This window comes from Cupressus sempervirens, chromosome 1 (assembly GCF_028749045.1).
Source record: "Cupressus sempervirens isolate cs-2001-9-10 chromosome 1, ASM2874904v1, whole genome shotgun sequence".
Classification (NCBI taxonomy): domain Eukaryota; kingdom Viridiplantae; phylum Streptophyta; class Pinopsida; order Cupressales; family Cupressaceae; genus Cupressus; species Cupressus sempervirens.
This window is the reverse complement of record NC_143118.1, coordinates 515,510,978-515,528,080: the sequence shown is the minus strand read 5'-3', so window position 1 is coordinate 515,528,080 and position 17,103 is coordinate 515,510,978. Positions and strand designations below refer to the sequence as shown.

Genomic DNA, 17,103 nt, shown 5'->3' with positions numbered 1-17,103 from the left:
CAATTATATGAATAATAAAAGATAACTTCTATTTAATTAATGTTATAAAGCAACAAAATAAAATGTTGCCAGAAGCATCCCCTCCTCTTGTCTCTAGAAGCTTCTTGAAGGATCCACCTCCTCATGTTCCTAGAAGCTTCTCCTTATGTTTCTAGAAGCTTCTTGAAGGACCCACCTCCTCATGTCTCCAGAAGCTTCTTGAAAGATCCACTTCCTCATGTTCCTAGAAGCTTCTTGAAAGGTTTACCTCCTCTTGGAGAAAATGTATAAATAGGGGGACAATTAAGATTTTGACCATCAAGTTCTTGATAATTGCTTTGATATGTTCATTTGTAGAGCCAAGGGTTTCTATAAAGTTACATCGCTAGTCATTGAGAATGATCGTTCCCATTGATAAGCATAACTGAGGCAGTGAAAGATCCTTTGAAGGGTTGCAGTTGTTTGGGTGAGAGATATTTGATCTTTCACATTAGTATAATTATGTTCAGATTTCATGGAGGTCAACTTGGTATGAGAGAGCTTCTAAAGAACATTCTTTTGTAAGCCTAGAGTCTTGGCCATTGCTCAATGATTTTAATCTGTCATTTGCATTTTCCTTCTAATACAACGTTTAGATGTTTTTGAAGACTTTTGCAAGCATTTCTATTGTTACCAATTAGAGTTGAGCATATTAGAAGCAATGTGCAAGATAGCCCATTGTTCATGTAAACTGTTTGATAAGGTCAAAAATCATAAAATTGGAATCAAAATTAGTAAGGGATATTATACTTTAACTACCCCAATCATCAACTTGGAGTCACCTTCCACTCATAATTTCTTCCATCCTTAGTTTTTGGCAATCATTTATCTCCACAACAATGCTCTTGTCTCAACCAATTTGTTTGTTTCTATACCAAAATCATTTGTGTAGAGATCTATTAGTTGTCCCTTTGGATCCTTGACAACACGACGACCCTTAGTCGTCCATAGATTACCTTTATTAGTACTATCAAAATTGAATTTAATCCATCTTGATTCCAAACCCTACTAAAGATAACTTGATGTCTTCATGTGTGGTTTTTGTTTGTTTTTCCTTAGCCATCTAAAGTTAAATCAAGGTAAGAAATTAGCCTGTATGACTTTGTTATCTCTTATGGAACACTTCTCGTTAATATTGATTCTAAATTAGAGATTGTACTTTCCACTATCCTAAATCCTATCTACCTTTTCCTAAATTTATTGAAAGGCTCTTCTTTCTAGTTCAAGTCATATGTTCCACACAATGTGGGTATGTTGTTCTAGATGAATCGAGGTCTTTAAATTTTGATCTTGAGAGTAAAACTCTCTAGGAGGTTGGGGATATTACGAGGCATAACCTAAAGTAGTTGCCATCTATTCAGGAATAAAGAGTCAAACCCTACAACCATGTCACAATGGATGAAAATATGGTCATTGTCCTCACCTCTTCTTTTGCACATCACACATCTTTAAGGACCTTGGTTACTTGCTATCTAGAGCCCGTCCTATGTTAAAGCATGGTGTTTCCAAGAAGCAAGAGGACAGTGTTTGCCTCGGGATGGCCAAAAACTGATCCAACAACTTGTCAATTTCTCCTTCCCTCATTTGTTTATCTTCAAACTTTAGTCACATTGGATGAACATACAGTCATTGCCCTCACCTCTTCTTTTGCACATCACACATCTTGAAGGACCCTGTTTACCTGCTATCTAGAGCTCGTCCTATGTTAAAACATGGTGTTTCCAAGAAGCTAGAGGAAGGTGTTTGCCTTGGGATGGCCAAAAACTGATCCAACTTCTTGCCAATTTTTCCTTCACCCATTTGTTTATCTTTGAAGTTTTGTCACAATGAATGAAAATATGGTCATTGTCCTCATCTCTTCTTTTGCACATCACACATCTTGAAGGATCCTGGTACCTGCTATCTAGAGCTTGTCCTATGTTAAAGCATGATGTTTCCAAGAAGCCAGAGGAAGGTGTTTGCCTTGGGATGGCCAAAACTGATCCAACTTCTTGATAATTTTTCCTTCACCCATTTGTTTATCTTCGAACTTATATCCTATTTTTGTCATGTTGTACGTCTTGATTCCTTTTTGGTACAAACCATTGCACCAAAACCCCGAGGTGCTAGTGAAGGTTGCCCACTAGGATCATAACATCCCACCACGCTCTGCAGTCTACACTCTAGGCTGGATGTGCGCCCATATGTTGGGCCTTCCCTTTGCTGTATGAGCCCCAGACTAACATTGTAATGTCGGTGTTGCCACCCGCTTTGAGACTCGAACCTGAGTGGAGGCTCTAATACCACATGGTACGAACCATTGCACCTAAACTGTGGGGTGATAGTGAAGGCTGCCCACCAGGATCATAACACTTTTTGCTCATTCACTTCACTGGGTGGCAGGAAACAATGGCTTTGATACTAATTATGATGTCCCCTTTTTGGCTATAAGGAGAAAGCCTTAAATTGTTACACCACTTGATTTTCCTTACTATGTCAATTGACAATATATGAAGCAGGTAGTGGAAGATAATGTAAACACCATAGTTCAAACTATCGTTATCGACAACTTATTGTCGAGGACAAAAAATATCCACAAATATCAGAGATAAGTCAACTTCTCGGGAAAATATCAGGAACTTGAAAGTTGCCTAAATTTATTGGAAATGCATTTTTTTTTTACAAAATTAAATAAGGAGATGCATCTAATAAGTTAGTAAATGAGTAAACAAACCAAAAAGCTGATCTAGCCATATATAAATAATAAGATACAAGATTTTGGAATGCTGATGGCTCATAGCCATTGTTTGATAGTTTGAGCTTTAAAGCAAACTAAAATAGCAAATTGTCTTTGTAAAACTATTATCAAATATAAGTGTCAAGTAAAATATCAAAATAGTCTACATATTCCTCTTCCCTTCCCAACAAGTCTAGTAAAAACTACTGGAGTGGAAGAGAGTCTAGCCCTAGAAATCTGTTGTGGTTGTGACTGGACCTCCGTCTTGGATGTAGATGATGTTGACATTGGCAATGCCTCCTCCTCATCTGTATCCTCCTCACTCTCAATGCTCTCACCCTCCTCATGAATGTCAACCAATCCCACTGCAAACCCACCCTCGTCCATAGCCTTTCTCGCTAAATCATAGGTGTCGTCACCAAGGAACAATGGAAGCTGCCACTGTGATGTCCAATCATAGTAGGGATCTATGTCATCCAAGTCAAGTGAATCAACTAGTGCTAACTCTACCTTTCTTATATCAAGTTAAGGTTATAATGCACGTAAACAAGGTCATTGAGGCGTTTATGTGCTAACTCGTTCCTCTTTTTCATGTGAATTACCTCAAATAAGCTCCAATTACGCTCACAGATGGATGAGCTACATGGATGATGTAAGATACGAAGGGCAAGTTTTTACAGATTTAGGACATTTCCACCCTAATTTCGCCACCAAGCATCTACATGATAGATATTAAATAGTTAGAAAGAAAGGCTAAGACATCTTTTTTTTTTTCATAGGTAACATTTTGATTTTGTATTAATATTAAAGAGGAGTTACATAAGATTGCCATAAGCATGGTTTGGCCAAAGTCATTACAAACTTATATCTACCCAACCCCATGCCATACATAAACGTTTAAATATAAAATCGGGCATTAACACCCTACCAAAAAACACCAACAATCCAAATCCACAAAACCACCAAAAAGGAAACATTTAAGTGCCCAAGGAATTGACACCGTCCACCTCCACCAGCCACCTGTTACTAATCTTTGAACCATTGAGCTGCCTCCTCCCTCGTGAAGTTTGGAGTGGTCCAATCATCCTGCATTGACCTTGGCCTTGGCATCCAAAGTGGAACGACACCTTGGCGACGCTTGCTGCTACTTGCTCTCGCCTCTTTTGTCAAGGAGATGTCCACCTACATACCTTTCACTGTGGATTCCCCCACTTCCTTTTGTTTATTCCTCACACTCTGATGTCACAGGGGCTGTCCTGGAGTTGTCACACTCATACGCGATGTTGCCTTCATAAATCCACGCCTATCCTCAGTCAACACCCATATCTTCGTTTGCAGGAAATCCATTGCCTTCTTCTATCCTTTCTTTGCCTGCGAGATGTGCACCCCTTTTGGGCTTGCCGAAGACCAGACAATCAGGGATTGTACAAAAGTCTCCCCACCTCCAATCAACCTCCATGGCTCATGTCTCATCTCCAACCCCACTCCCAGAATGACGCGTTCCACAATCTCTTCCATCCCTTGCAGGCATTGTGGATCGAAAGTTGCCACAACCTTGCTGACTTCATCCTTGGATTTACCAACAACTAGTGCCAACGCCACAAAAAGTGAAGCCACATCCAAATTGGAGCGTCTCTTTCAGTAAGAGTCCAAGTATTCCACTCCGAACATTTGCTGTACGTCCTCCAAAATTTTCGGATCATCAAACATGAAAATGTTCTCCAAGCATTGGACTGTAATCTTTCCTTCATAAGTTTGTGTTTGGTTCTCGGATTCAAGTGTAAAATTTGCCTCCATTTCCGTCTCTCTTTCTTAAAACTCTGCGAAGTGCCTTGTCTTGTAAAGTTTCTACAAATTCTGTTCCTTTTAAATCAGACTTGAATTCTGTCCTTGGTTGCTGAAAAATGAACTTAATAATTTGAAGTATGGAGGAATTGTCAACTTTAATTCTGATCTGAATGTTATATATCTTTGCAATAAGTATGAATTGGTATTATTGCTTGAGGGAGCAGATTTGTAATTATTGTGTGTCCTCAAATTGCAATAATTCCTACCCTATATATCAAGATCAAAAGGCATGTCCCTCAAAGGGACATGACCCTACCTAGGTCAGCTTATACACCTCTCCAGAAAATCGGCACCTAGAAGGAAGTAAGACAAAGTTAACTAACATAACTATTAGTTATGATTATTGTACAATGTAATCTCTACCCAAAGATCGACGCCCATTCTAGAGTCAAAACTGATGTATATATATGCCATCTATGATCTAATAGGTGAAGATAAAGGTGCAATCTACACTTTCTTAGACCAGTATAATTATCGATGTTAATATTTAACACTCCCTCTTAACATGATAATCACATTGAGAGACAACATATCTAGCATCATCAATTACGATGAATAAGCAAAGATTCATAGTCTATATCTATCTAAATCTTCTTTAGCATATAGCATCATGAAACTCATGATACTGAGCCATATAACTATCTTGTGATATGACTTATCACATATACTAGTGATGTCAGTATTGTATGTAATACAATACACACAGGATAAATTGGAAGGATGATTAGATTCTTCATTTATCTAGGCTGTGACTCATAGGTATTGGTAATCCTATATCACAACTTGATCTTGAGTTAGGATCTACAGAGAACAGGATAAAGTCTGAAGAATAAATTCTTCCTTTATCCAAGTTGTGATTAATAGGCACAAAGATGCTTATTAGTCACAAATGATCTTGAACTCACCTAGATCTAATAGTAGCTCTATATTGTTCAATACATTATCTGAGGGATCGTCATCTCTCATAATGTCTTTTTATAAATTTTCATTATCTCAGAGATCGTCATCTCTTAAATAATGAATACAGATGGTGGAGCCCATAACAATCAATAGCCTGACAAATAAAATTATTCTACAAATGAATTACAGTTCAACCATACCAAGTCTTCTCCTGAAGTGATCTATCTTCACTCTAGATAGAGGTTTGGTGAGTATGTTTGTTGTCTGATCTGTAGCACAAATGTATTCTAATTGTACAGTATTCCTGTTTACCATATCTCTTACATAATGATAAGGAATTTCAATATGCTTGGATTTGTCATGAAAAACTGGATTCACTCGAAAGCTTGATGGAACTCTAATTATCATAATGAATAATTGGATTCATAGCTTGCCCAAATCATCCCACAAGTAACTTCCTTAGCCAAACTGCTTCCCGAGAGGCCATCGCTGCTGCAATGTATTCGGCTTCTGTGGAGCTTTGAGCTACTGAAGATTGCTTTCTGCATATCCAAGATATCATTGCTGATTCTAAACTGAAACAACATCCGAAAGTACTTATTTGATCCTTAACACGTCCACCCCCATCTGAGTTAGCGAATCCATGCAAATCTAAATCAACTTTTTTATATTTGAGTTCAAAATTAAGAGTGCCTTGTAAGTATCTCATAATGTGTTTAACTGCAACTAGGTGAATCTCCTTTGGCTCACACATAAACTGGCTTAAGGCATTAACAATATAGCAAATATCAGGTCTTGTATTTACTAAGTACATAAGGGACCCAATCATCTGTTTGTAGAGAGTAGAATCTATGGAAGGTGATTCTGCTGTTGCTTCTTTAAGTTTATGTAGATTAGTCTTCATTGGAGAAGACATAGCAATTCCACATTTCAGATCTCTTCAAAATATCTGATATATATACTTCCCTTGATTAAGTATGATACCGTCATAATTCTACTGTACTTCTAGTCCTAGGAAGTAATAAAGGAGTCTCAAGTCTTTCATCTCGAATTCTCTAATTAGATCTTTCTTGCATTGATCTATAGGATGATCATCACTTGTTATTAGTGAATCATCAACATACAGTATCAAAATTACCATATCATCTTTATCTCTTTTATAATATGAATTTGGATTGGCTTCATTCTTGGAAAATCCTAAGTCAGCGAGATACTTATCAATTCTTTCATACCAAGCCCTTGGAGATGGTTTAAGCCCATTGAGAGCTTTCTTGAGCCTGCAAAAAAAAAATGTTAGGATCATGAGTTTCAAATCCTTTAGGTTGCTCCAAATATACTTCTTCTGCAATCTTTCCATTTAGAAATCCTGTTTTTACATCCATCTGATGTACTTTCCATCCCTTCAATGCTGCAATTGCTAGGACAACTTTTCATAACTAACGACTTATCACTAACTCTTATGAAATACTTAAAATATTAACTTCTCACAGTAACCAACTGCTAATTGAATGATAAAAGTCGAAAAGGGGCATCCCGTCCATGCTAGTAAACTCCAAGGTTTTCTTTTTACTCATGGACATGTCTTTGCGGGTATTGATGTCCACCTTTAGCTTTTGAATCATCTATCATTTCGCCCTTTGAATACATCTGTTCGGGTATATACTTGGCGGCTTGCTTGACTCGTGCCTCTATCTCCATGAAGTCGGGTTCATCTCTTCATTCCACGCATGCATCTTCAAACCCGACGTCGTCACAAAATGAAGACACATCACTTATTTTCCTGCACATTGATTGAATATTGTATTCCCGCACGTGAAGAGTTCCAAGCCCGAACTCATTTAGCTGGCATTGTTCTTTTTCAGACGTTCATCCATACCTGCAAAACAGAAACGCGAGATACCATTAGATGCAGATCGTCAAACATTCAGAATTATAATCATCTCGCTAATTTCCTTAATGCATAATCATCAGGATCTCCTCTCAATAGTGATTGGAAAACTTCCAGCAATTCATCCTACTGTGCAATCTCCAGACTCCGTCTGCTTCATTTTTTTTTTTGTGTGCTGTGATTTTCTCCAACATTCTTTGCCTCGCTGTAACCCACACATAAGGATTCAATGGAACATAGCTCTCCAAATCAATGACACAAAAAACATCTTCAATAGACTTTTGTTCTGTTGAAATCCTTGCATGCTTCACAATTATCCCCATTTCATTAGATGTTGTTGTAATGTCGGACAAAAGCATGTCCTGATCAGGCCCCTCGATTGTAATTTCAGTTTGTAAAGTTTCATTCTTGAAATGAACTGTAAAACCATTTGTGCCGTGACTTTCTTCTATCTCTAATTCAGGTTTGGATAAATTAAGTATTGGATCTTCAGCATAGTCATTGGAAGAATATTGGCAATATCTAGCATCATTGAGATCATTGCTATTTTGAAAAGGGGAAACTGAAAGAAAAGCCTCCTTAGAGACATCACACTCCTTACAATTCACTGAATTTTGCACTAGAGTGTCCTCCGGAGAATAGTTTAACTTGATACAAGCAATAGAAGAAAATGATCTATTTGACAAGACTGCCTTCTTAGAGCTATGAAAACCATTGACTTCATCGTTTTCTTGTCCAAATTCACAATAGAAGATTCGCCTTGAGTTGAATTCATTCCATGACAATATTTTTGTAACTTCAAAGCCTCTTCCAATTGGCAAGGTTGAAGTATATATTCCAGGTTGTCTGTGTACATGCTCTATATACTCATCCATTGTTTCTTCAAATGCATTTTCCACTACAATAGTTGCTTCAGGTTTCAGCCTCAAAAGATCAAATAATTCAACACAACATCCTGGATCTAAGAAAAAAGCAAAAGCGATCCCATCATATTGAGATATCACGTTTCTTGGTTTATCTGTGATAAATTTTACATATTCTGCTAAACCGAGATATTGTACATATTTGTCCATAAGATCTTGTTTTTCTTTTTCAATGTGAATTGATAGCAGATATGAGCCAGTAGCCCTTGCAGCAGCTGCTAAGGCAATAGTTGAAATTCCAAAACCAATCTCAAGATTCATTGACTTTATTGAGAAAGCTTGAGAGCAAAGAATCATCAATCAAGTTTGCGCAACCATCTTAGGTAATGATTTCTCTTGCTGCTACCAAAACATTAATACTTGACACCGTTTTAACTTCGTCATCACTGTTCTCAGCATGTTTAACTTCGTTAATTGTGTCTATTGAGGATCTTGCTCCCTGGGAAGACTCCATGTGCTTTCCTTTTAAACTTCTACATCTGTATACTGCTCCGCACCAGCAGTGATTTGTGTGATTTGAAGAATTGTTAACATATGAATCCATGACATGTTTTTGTGTTCCTTGTGAATTTATTATGACTGGATCATTAGCAGGCTTGTCTAACTCCTTCTTTGGCACACCAACAGCTTCTGATAGCTCACTCAAACCTTTCACAATGCTCCCTCCCTCATATAATTTGATCTCTTATAATCATCAACATATGGCAAGAGAACTCTTGTCATTGGTATACAACATAAAAAATGAAAAGATATGAAAATGTATAAGAATGGAGCTTCTAAAATTTGAGTTTCATTAGGTACAATATCATTTATTACTCCATCTAATATGATTTGAATGGCTTTCCTATTTCCTTTGCTCCAGATAGATTTACGAGGTTCAACTGGAGGTTGTTTGGATGCTTTATCAACAAATTGTTTTACTTCATTTTCTTCAAGAATCATCATGATTTTGAATTTCCAGACATCAAAGTGTTCTTTCCCATCAAATTTGTCCTCTGGTTTGATTGTGTAGGCCATTGAAGTTAGGAGAAAGGTGCTAGATATGTTTAAGGTCTGATTACTTAAATTTGCAGAGCCTAGGTTTGACTACTAGAGCTTTGATACTATGTAAAGTTTTTGCAAATTCTATGCCTTTTAAATTAGACTTGAATTCTCTCCTTGGTTGCTGAAAAATGAACCTCTTAATAATCTGAAGTATGGAGGAATTGTCAACTTTAATTCTGATCTGAATGTTATATATCTTTGCAACAAGTATGAACTGGTATTATTGCTTGAGGGAGCAGACTTGTAATTATTGTGTCCTGAAATTGCAATAATTCCTACTCTATATATCAAGACCAAAGGGCATGTCCCTCAAAGGGACATGACCCTACCTAGGTCGGCTTATACACCTCTCCAGAAAATCGGCGCCTAGAAGGAAGTAACACAAAGTTAACTAACATAACTATTAGTTATGATTAGTGTACAATGTAATCTCTGCCCAAAGATTGCCGCCCATTCTAGAGTCAAAACTAATGTATATATATGCCATCTATGATCTAATAGGTGAAGATAAAGGTGCGGTCTTCACTTTCTCAGGCCAGTATAATTATCAATGTTAATATTTAACATGTCTTTCATCCTTAAATTCACACACTTGAACAATTTGGAAGCAAACTCTCACCGGGGTGCCAATAAATTATTACAAGCTTTGACACACGCTAGAGATTGTAATCTCATGAATGTTGTAATTTCATTAATGCCATCGGGGGAATGGAATCATGATAATAGTTGTACTCCCTAAATGATCAGCAAAAACGCTGTTATTTTTGGCCTCTTCATTGTTTCTTCCTCTCTTTAATTTAATTCAAGAAGTCTAAGGTCTTCATAAATTTCATTTTGAATCCCCAAAGTTGCTTTCACACCCATATTAGCCAGCTTGCCCACCACCTTATTTGCTTCTCTGTAAACATGGGAAACCTTAAAGTCTTCAAACTCCATTGATAGGCATCTAATCTGTTGTATGTATTTTTCAAAATGCCACGCTTCCAACTTCTCCCTCTTTATTCCATTAGTGATTATCTCCGAGTCTTCTTCAAGATGGACTCTTCAGATACCTAATTTAGCCCCTAATATTAGATCCTCTTTTGCCGCAACACATTCTGCCATGTTATTTGTACCATCACTTAGTCGTTTGGCTACAAAAGCAAGAGTGTTGCCCTGATGATCTCTCGCTACACGACCACAACCAGAGACCCCCAGATTTCCCCTGGTGGCCTCGTCAAAGTTTATTTTAACCCATCCTTCCTCTGTTGGTATCCAATACACCTTATCCCTTTTATGTTTAGGATTAGCCCTAACAAGCCCATTAACGGGCCTAGGGCAAAGACATCTTTTAATAACTTAGTTTTTATCTACTTATCATGCATGTGAAAGACACCAAAAGTCCTAGGGTTTGAGTGTTTCTTCCTCTTTTTGCCAAGTCTGAGGAGAATAGCATTCATGTTGCATTTTGATACACTTCCATGTCCACCACAATGAGGTCTCTTATGTCAACCTCAGGTATAATCCTCTGCATGTAGTCAATGAAGCCCTCCATGACCTTTCCCTTTGGAACCTCATAGGATGGAGAGAAGTGAAAACAAGGGTTGAGGAAGTACCTCGCCGCATGAATGGTTTGGTGGAGCTGATTGTTCTACCTTCTATCAATAATTGCCCATATGGGGTCAAATTTTAGGCTGCCCCCCTTATAGTAGTTTTTTACAGGCTCTTTGGCCCTATCCGAGTCCTCATAAAGATATACCATTAGGGTTTGATCCCCATCTACCAAGCTAAGTACTTTAACCAAGGGCTTTGTCACCTACAATTGAAAAGTAGAAAAAGATTATCATTAATAGAGCCTAGAGTTACTTATTACTAATAAAAGACTTAATTACTGAATAGAAAAAATTAATTATTTGACTTTTGAAGTGTCCAAGTTACCTTCACAATTTTTGTAGCAGCATCAAAAAATGGTTGTCAAAGACAATATATGCAATACTTTGCCCATCAAGCTTCTTCAAATAACTTGAATCTAGCCATGGTTAACTCCCAAACATTCACTTCAAAAATGTGAAAGAATAAATAAGACTTTGCAACATGAAGAAAATCTTTGCAAATCTTGTAACTGTAGATCTAACCACCTCCTTCCCATGGGTGTATTCTCTCATCAAGCAGAAAATCCAAGGGTGATTGTAGATATATTTTGTTACCTTTTTTGCATCCTCTGCAACTGGTCTCACCCAATCCAATTTTCTTATGTCCTCCAAAAGAAGGTCAAGGACATGTATTGCACAAGGAAACCAAAAAAGTGCGCTATACTTATCTTGGAGGATCCTACCCGCTGCATTGTCAGTTATTATTTGCAGCACACTAGCAACCCTCACCCCCATCACAACTTGCTCTAATATTAGAGCCAAAGTTTCATTTGTCTTTATCTTGTCCATGACATCCAATGATTTCAAAAAGACCACTTGATGCTTGCAAGAAACCATAAAATTTATGATGGTACGGTTTCTTCCATCCGTACATCCATTTGAAAGTATGTTGTAGCCAAATTGTCTCCATTTTAATTTTTGGTCTTCTACCACATCTCTGGCCCTAGAAACATATTTGAGCAACCTACACGCACCAAATAAGATTAACATGAATTACACATTTTTGATAAAATAAAACTTACATTAAACAAAACTAAGTAATTTGTAAAACTGTAAAACATTTAAAAATTAAAACAAGTGAACTAAACTCCCACTCAATTCTGCAGTAGGTGCCTTCTAGCCCTTTCCTGCAACAGTAATTCATGTCACAAAATTCAGTCAATAGAGACTTGTTGCAATGAGATGTTGAAAATTCAAAAAGCAGCATATTGAATGTCAACTTGCTGATGCACATCACTGTTCCACCATGTACCCTCCTGTAATAGCTGAGCTATAGAAGATGAGTGTGGCGGTGCTATTGTATCCTATTACTAATATTACAGATCAATAATGTTGTTTCTCGTTTACAGTATAAGTATGCAGTCTATAAATGAGTCTGCAATCTCTAAATATGCGGCTGTATTATATGTAGAACTATTAATTAAAGCAATCTGGGTTGCCGTCTCTGATATATGCGTTTGTTTTTGCAATAATATTATTGCTGTGCCTTATCTTTCAATAATTATATGCAATGAGTGGATGCTGTCTCTGATTGGTTCTTTATGTGCTTGCACCAGTTATGTCATGAAGGCAGTTTGCTCTGAACAGAGCAGATCTTGGAATATGAAAAAATAAGATATATTGTCTTCCATTCCTTCCAAAAATAAGGTGATATACTTTATATACTTGCATTGGATTGAAGGAAAAACCCTGAGGATGAAACACGTGCCATCCTTTGATCATGGGACTGTCCAATTATGTTTGTTAATTCATAACCACTGCATTTGTTAATTGTAATTTGGGTTTACATATCGAATTAGTTGATCAATCAAGACATTTAAGTCATCAATCCCAATCTGACTTTACTAATAGCCAATTGGCTAAGGATGATGGAATATCAGATATGGTTATGTATGGTGAGATGCGATATGGTTGACTAATGCAATTGAGGCATAACGTTGTAATGGCTGGGTAATGATGTCTTGGGTTTGATATTGGTTCTGAGGCATTGTCGATTATCTCTATTCACTTATTAAGGAATCTGTCTTATTTTCTAGGACTTTATGGTTTCTTGGTAATTGCTAAGGCTAATCAATAATTGGAGTATGACTGAGGCATGGAAATGCACTGCTGATATGTGAAAGAGATGGAATATGAATTAAATTTATGGCTACTAGATGCAAACATAAGCTGGTTACAACATTATAGGTGGGTCTAGCCGATCATAATGTCACTGGTCCTTCATGAAGTCAGCATAGTTGTGGTACTGTTTAAGAGTGATCGAATTATTGATCATTGTTAGATTGTATCATAACAATACTGGATGCATGCCCTGGTGATTGAAAAGGACATTGATCATCATATAATCAGGAACCTTACTATGGTTAATTTATTTCAAAATATGACATACGACTTATGTACAAGAGACAAGGTCTGCCACTCCTTGTCACAGGCTTTATTTATTTATGTAGATTGCAAACAGTTTGAAATTAGGTATATCACCCAATGCCTCTCTTGATTCATTATTATATGTTTGTTAAAAATTAATATATCCATGTTAAAAAAATTTCTAATATGCCATTGGGCAAAGAGACACATGATTACAGGCATCTGCCTTAGTAGCTCCTCTTTCCAGCTTAAAATGAACAACTTGGATAGTGAATGCACTAACAAATTTGAAACCTTAGAATACTCTACACTTTCATGTATGTTAAAATTTACCATGTTTATGTTACATAATCTTCAAGATCACCAACAACTGGCCAATGAGACACATGATTACAAAGATCTGCTTCAGTAGCTACCCTGTTGGAGCTTAATGAATAGCTTGGATGGTGAATGCAATAAGATATTCTAAACCTTTTAATGCTCTACATTTTCACTCTGTGAAAGCCCAAGAATGTATATATTTATCTATTTATCTCAGTATTCCTAAAAATGGAAGGTTGTCGTTTAGCTCTATGGCTGTGTTCTTTTAACTGAATCATTCAGGGGTTGATCTGAATAAAAAATACATCATATTTTGTTTTCAAGAATCATTCTTTCATTCATAGTTAGATCTGTATAATCGGTTCAAATTATTATTTTTTCCTTTAGGTATTTATTATATAATGAGAGCATTTTTCAACCATAAGATGACTGGCTATTGCTATAAATCTGCATTGTATAAATTGATTATTAATTTGAAAATAATAAGGGCTAGCAATTATCTTTTAATCTCCAGGGCTGTTTCTGCATGTTACTAGAAAGTGTTAGGTTGGAAAGGACAAATGCCAAATAGTGACCCCTATGGACCTCTGTTGGAGTCTTAACTATTTGTTTCTTTCATGTATTGATGCTTTTAATCTAAAAGGGAATGATATCTTTGTAGAACTACAGGTTAGTAATTATTATTTTGTGTTAACAACATTTTTTCTTAGTTATTAATGGGTAATTAATGTTGTAATTGATATGTGAGTGGGTATGCGCAATTGAAAATCTAGACGTTTTTAGTTCATTTTCATTGTAAACATTTAGCATGGGAATCGTTATTTTGTTTTCATTCTTTATTCTTTATAATTCTGTGACAGGATATAATTGTCGAATCAATGTGAAAGATCAGGAAATCTCTGCCAATCTGTTAGGATATAATACATGGCATGTAAGGCGATCTTGACTTTTTTGATTAGAAAGATTAATTTTACACATAAAAGAGTTCCTATTTAGTAATTTACTTCATTTGTTTTGATTTTATTTTCCCCCAAATTAGTGGGGATTGACTTTGGTGTCCCTGCCCAAAAATTGTATCAAGGAAAGGCTTAAAAATTAAACAAAAGCAGCATTGACCTAAAAAATGGATCAGGCTTTTGTATTTTGTGGAATCACAATTCTAATATGTATTTATGTTTGGATTTCTCTTGAAAAATTATGCAAATATAGAAAACAGCATATGACTTTGAGCTTGCATGCAAAACTTATTGCTTCCAAATATATAGGACAAGAGCATCCCAGAGAAGTGGATGGCCTGCTTTGCCTTTTCCTAGTTTATGTCTTTCCAAAAGGAGAGGAACAGCCCCCTTGTCTTCTTGCAGAAGAGGTGAAAAGTCACAAAAGGGAGATTAAGGTTAACGCTAAATCTCTTCCATTTTCAAATGGAGATCAGAGGTCACATATGTTTGCTCATTTCTTAAGGATTTTAAACTTTATATATATGTAGTGTAAGCTCAGATTAAGCATTGATGGAACTTATAATATAGAGTCCCCATTTTTGTGCCTTAGTGTTAGTGTTTTCTAGTAAGATTAACCTATCAACAGGGTTCCTGTAGGCTAACATAGGTCACTATTTGGCATTTGTTCGGTGGACCCAAGTTGGAGTGTTTCTATAGGCGACCCCTATGGACCCAAATAGTGTTAGTGTTTTCTAGCAAGATTAGCCTATCAACAGGGTCCTGTAGGCTAATGTAGGTCTGTTTGGCTTTTGCCAATGCCGGTGTCCTGTGGCCCTTTTTGGAGATTTGTGTGGCATTTTAGGAGCTCTGAGCCAATTTCCTATTTTTTAGGAGATTTTCAATTCGCCTATTGACCACCCGGAGCTTGTGGAGCTTTGCAGGTGGCTTTATGAGCCATTTGAGACATTTTGAGGCAGTATCCTATTTTTTAAGGAGGATCCTTATTTTTCAAGGAGAGTGGGAGATGGCCAATGATGCATTTTGAGACATTTCAGATGGTTTGAGACAGCTCCCTATATTTTTGGAAGGGACACTGATTTTTAGGAGGGGACTTGTAGTGGCCCTGCTATTTTTACATGCCTCCCTCAGACTGGTTGCAACATTCAGTTTTCTGTTCAGAGTTTAGGTGATGATTTTCAGGAATTAAATGGAATATTAAAGTAATGGCTTTAATATTCTAATTAAATAATAAAGTATGCAATTTAAATAAAGCTACTTAAAATTATTTTAGTAAAGTTACAAATAAAGAGGGTCCATCTTGTTGTTTTATCGATCAGATTTAACAAGGAAAGCAGAATTCTAAACTAATTAACCCAAATACACCAAGCAATGAGTCTCTGAATAAAATATATATTTTGAATGGAATCTGCCGTCACTGTAAATATGTATATTAGTTGACTGCAAATATAAACCGTGATTGGTATCAATATGAATACTGCGATCAGACTCAGTATATATTCTGATATATTTAATACTATATTCTACGATGTATCTATATGTTGGAATCTCAATATGGATACCCCCTGTAACGTTTGTGATCTCAAATTGTGTGTATTATCCTCTACAATATTACACTCTGCTATATCTACGACATGTGTCTACTGTGATCTCTACTGTGATCTCTTTACTATTGCCTCTGATTGCTTATTGATCTGCATGATGTGTTTTCTGCAGTATATTCTCTTCAATATATAGTATGTGCAATATAAAATATGTGCCTTGATCTTCTGTATGAACCGTGACTTTTATCCTTAGTGATACAAATCTCCAGTCAATGATCTGAAGATGCTCCTATGTCCTCTGTGCTATGATATGCTGTGATAATATTCTTTAATGATCTGTACGTCTATTCTCTTTTTTGGTGATTATGAAAGACATATCAACTGCCGCCTTTATACTTGGGTTAACGAATGAATTGCATCCATTCATGATGGACGGTTAACATAACTTGCAACTTGTCGTGATATAGCAGCAACCTTGTTAACACTAAACACATTCTTTAGATTGTATAGTTAATGGATTAAGTGCATAACTGAATGGTGGATGGACTTTTAAGTTTTAAAAAATCAAAATAAATAAATATATATGATTGCTGTTTTTATGTCATCCTCCAGACGCTATCTTTCAGCACACCATGTTACATGATACCTAGGAGACTCAACAAGTTTTTGAACCAACTTAATGGAAAAATAAAAAAGGGGGCATGAAATTGGATATCTAACTTAGGGAATTAATAAATTATAATTAAGTTGTAATCATGACTTAGGGAATAAAAAGGGAAATCCTAAAAGTGGATGCGTAGGGTATGGAGAAAGTTAAAAAAGCACATTAAGCATTCTTCTGATTCATTCTATCTTGTCAAATTTTGGATAGTGGCAGCTATTTGGGGAGGAAATTCGAAGATCTGTTGTGAAGGATGAAATATCCTCATAATCAATAGATTTGCAGA

The 17,103-nt window shown here is 36.4% G+C and overlaps 1 protein-coding gene across 1 annotated transcript in view; it reads left to right on the top strand.

Annotated features, from left to right (window-relative positions):
* LOC149578497 (Mitochondrial inner membrane translocase complex, subunit Tim44-related protein) overlaps positions 1–17,103 on the top strand; it is a 220,744-nt gene that overhangs the window by 30,000 nt on the left and 173,641 nt on the right. Inside the window, exon 2 of the mRNA XM_089829480.1 lies at positions 14,517–14,587. Coding sequence (XP_089685606.1) covers positions 14,517–14,587 — 71 coding nt within the window. The remainder of the gene's footprint in view (positions 1–14,516; positions 14,588–17,103) is intronic.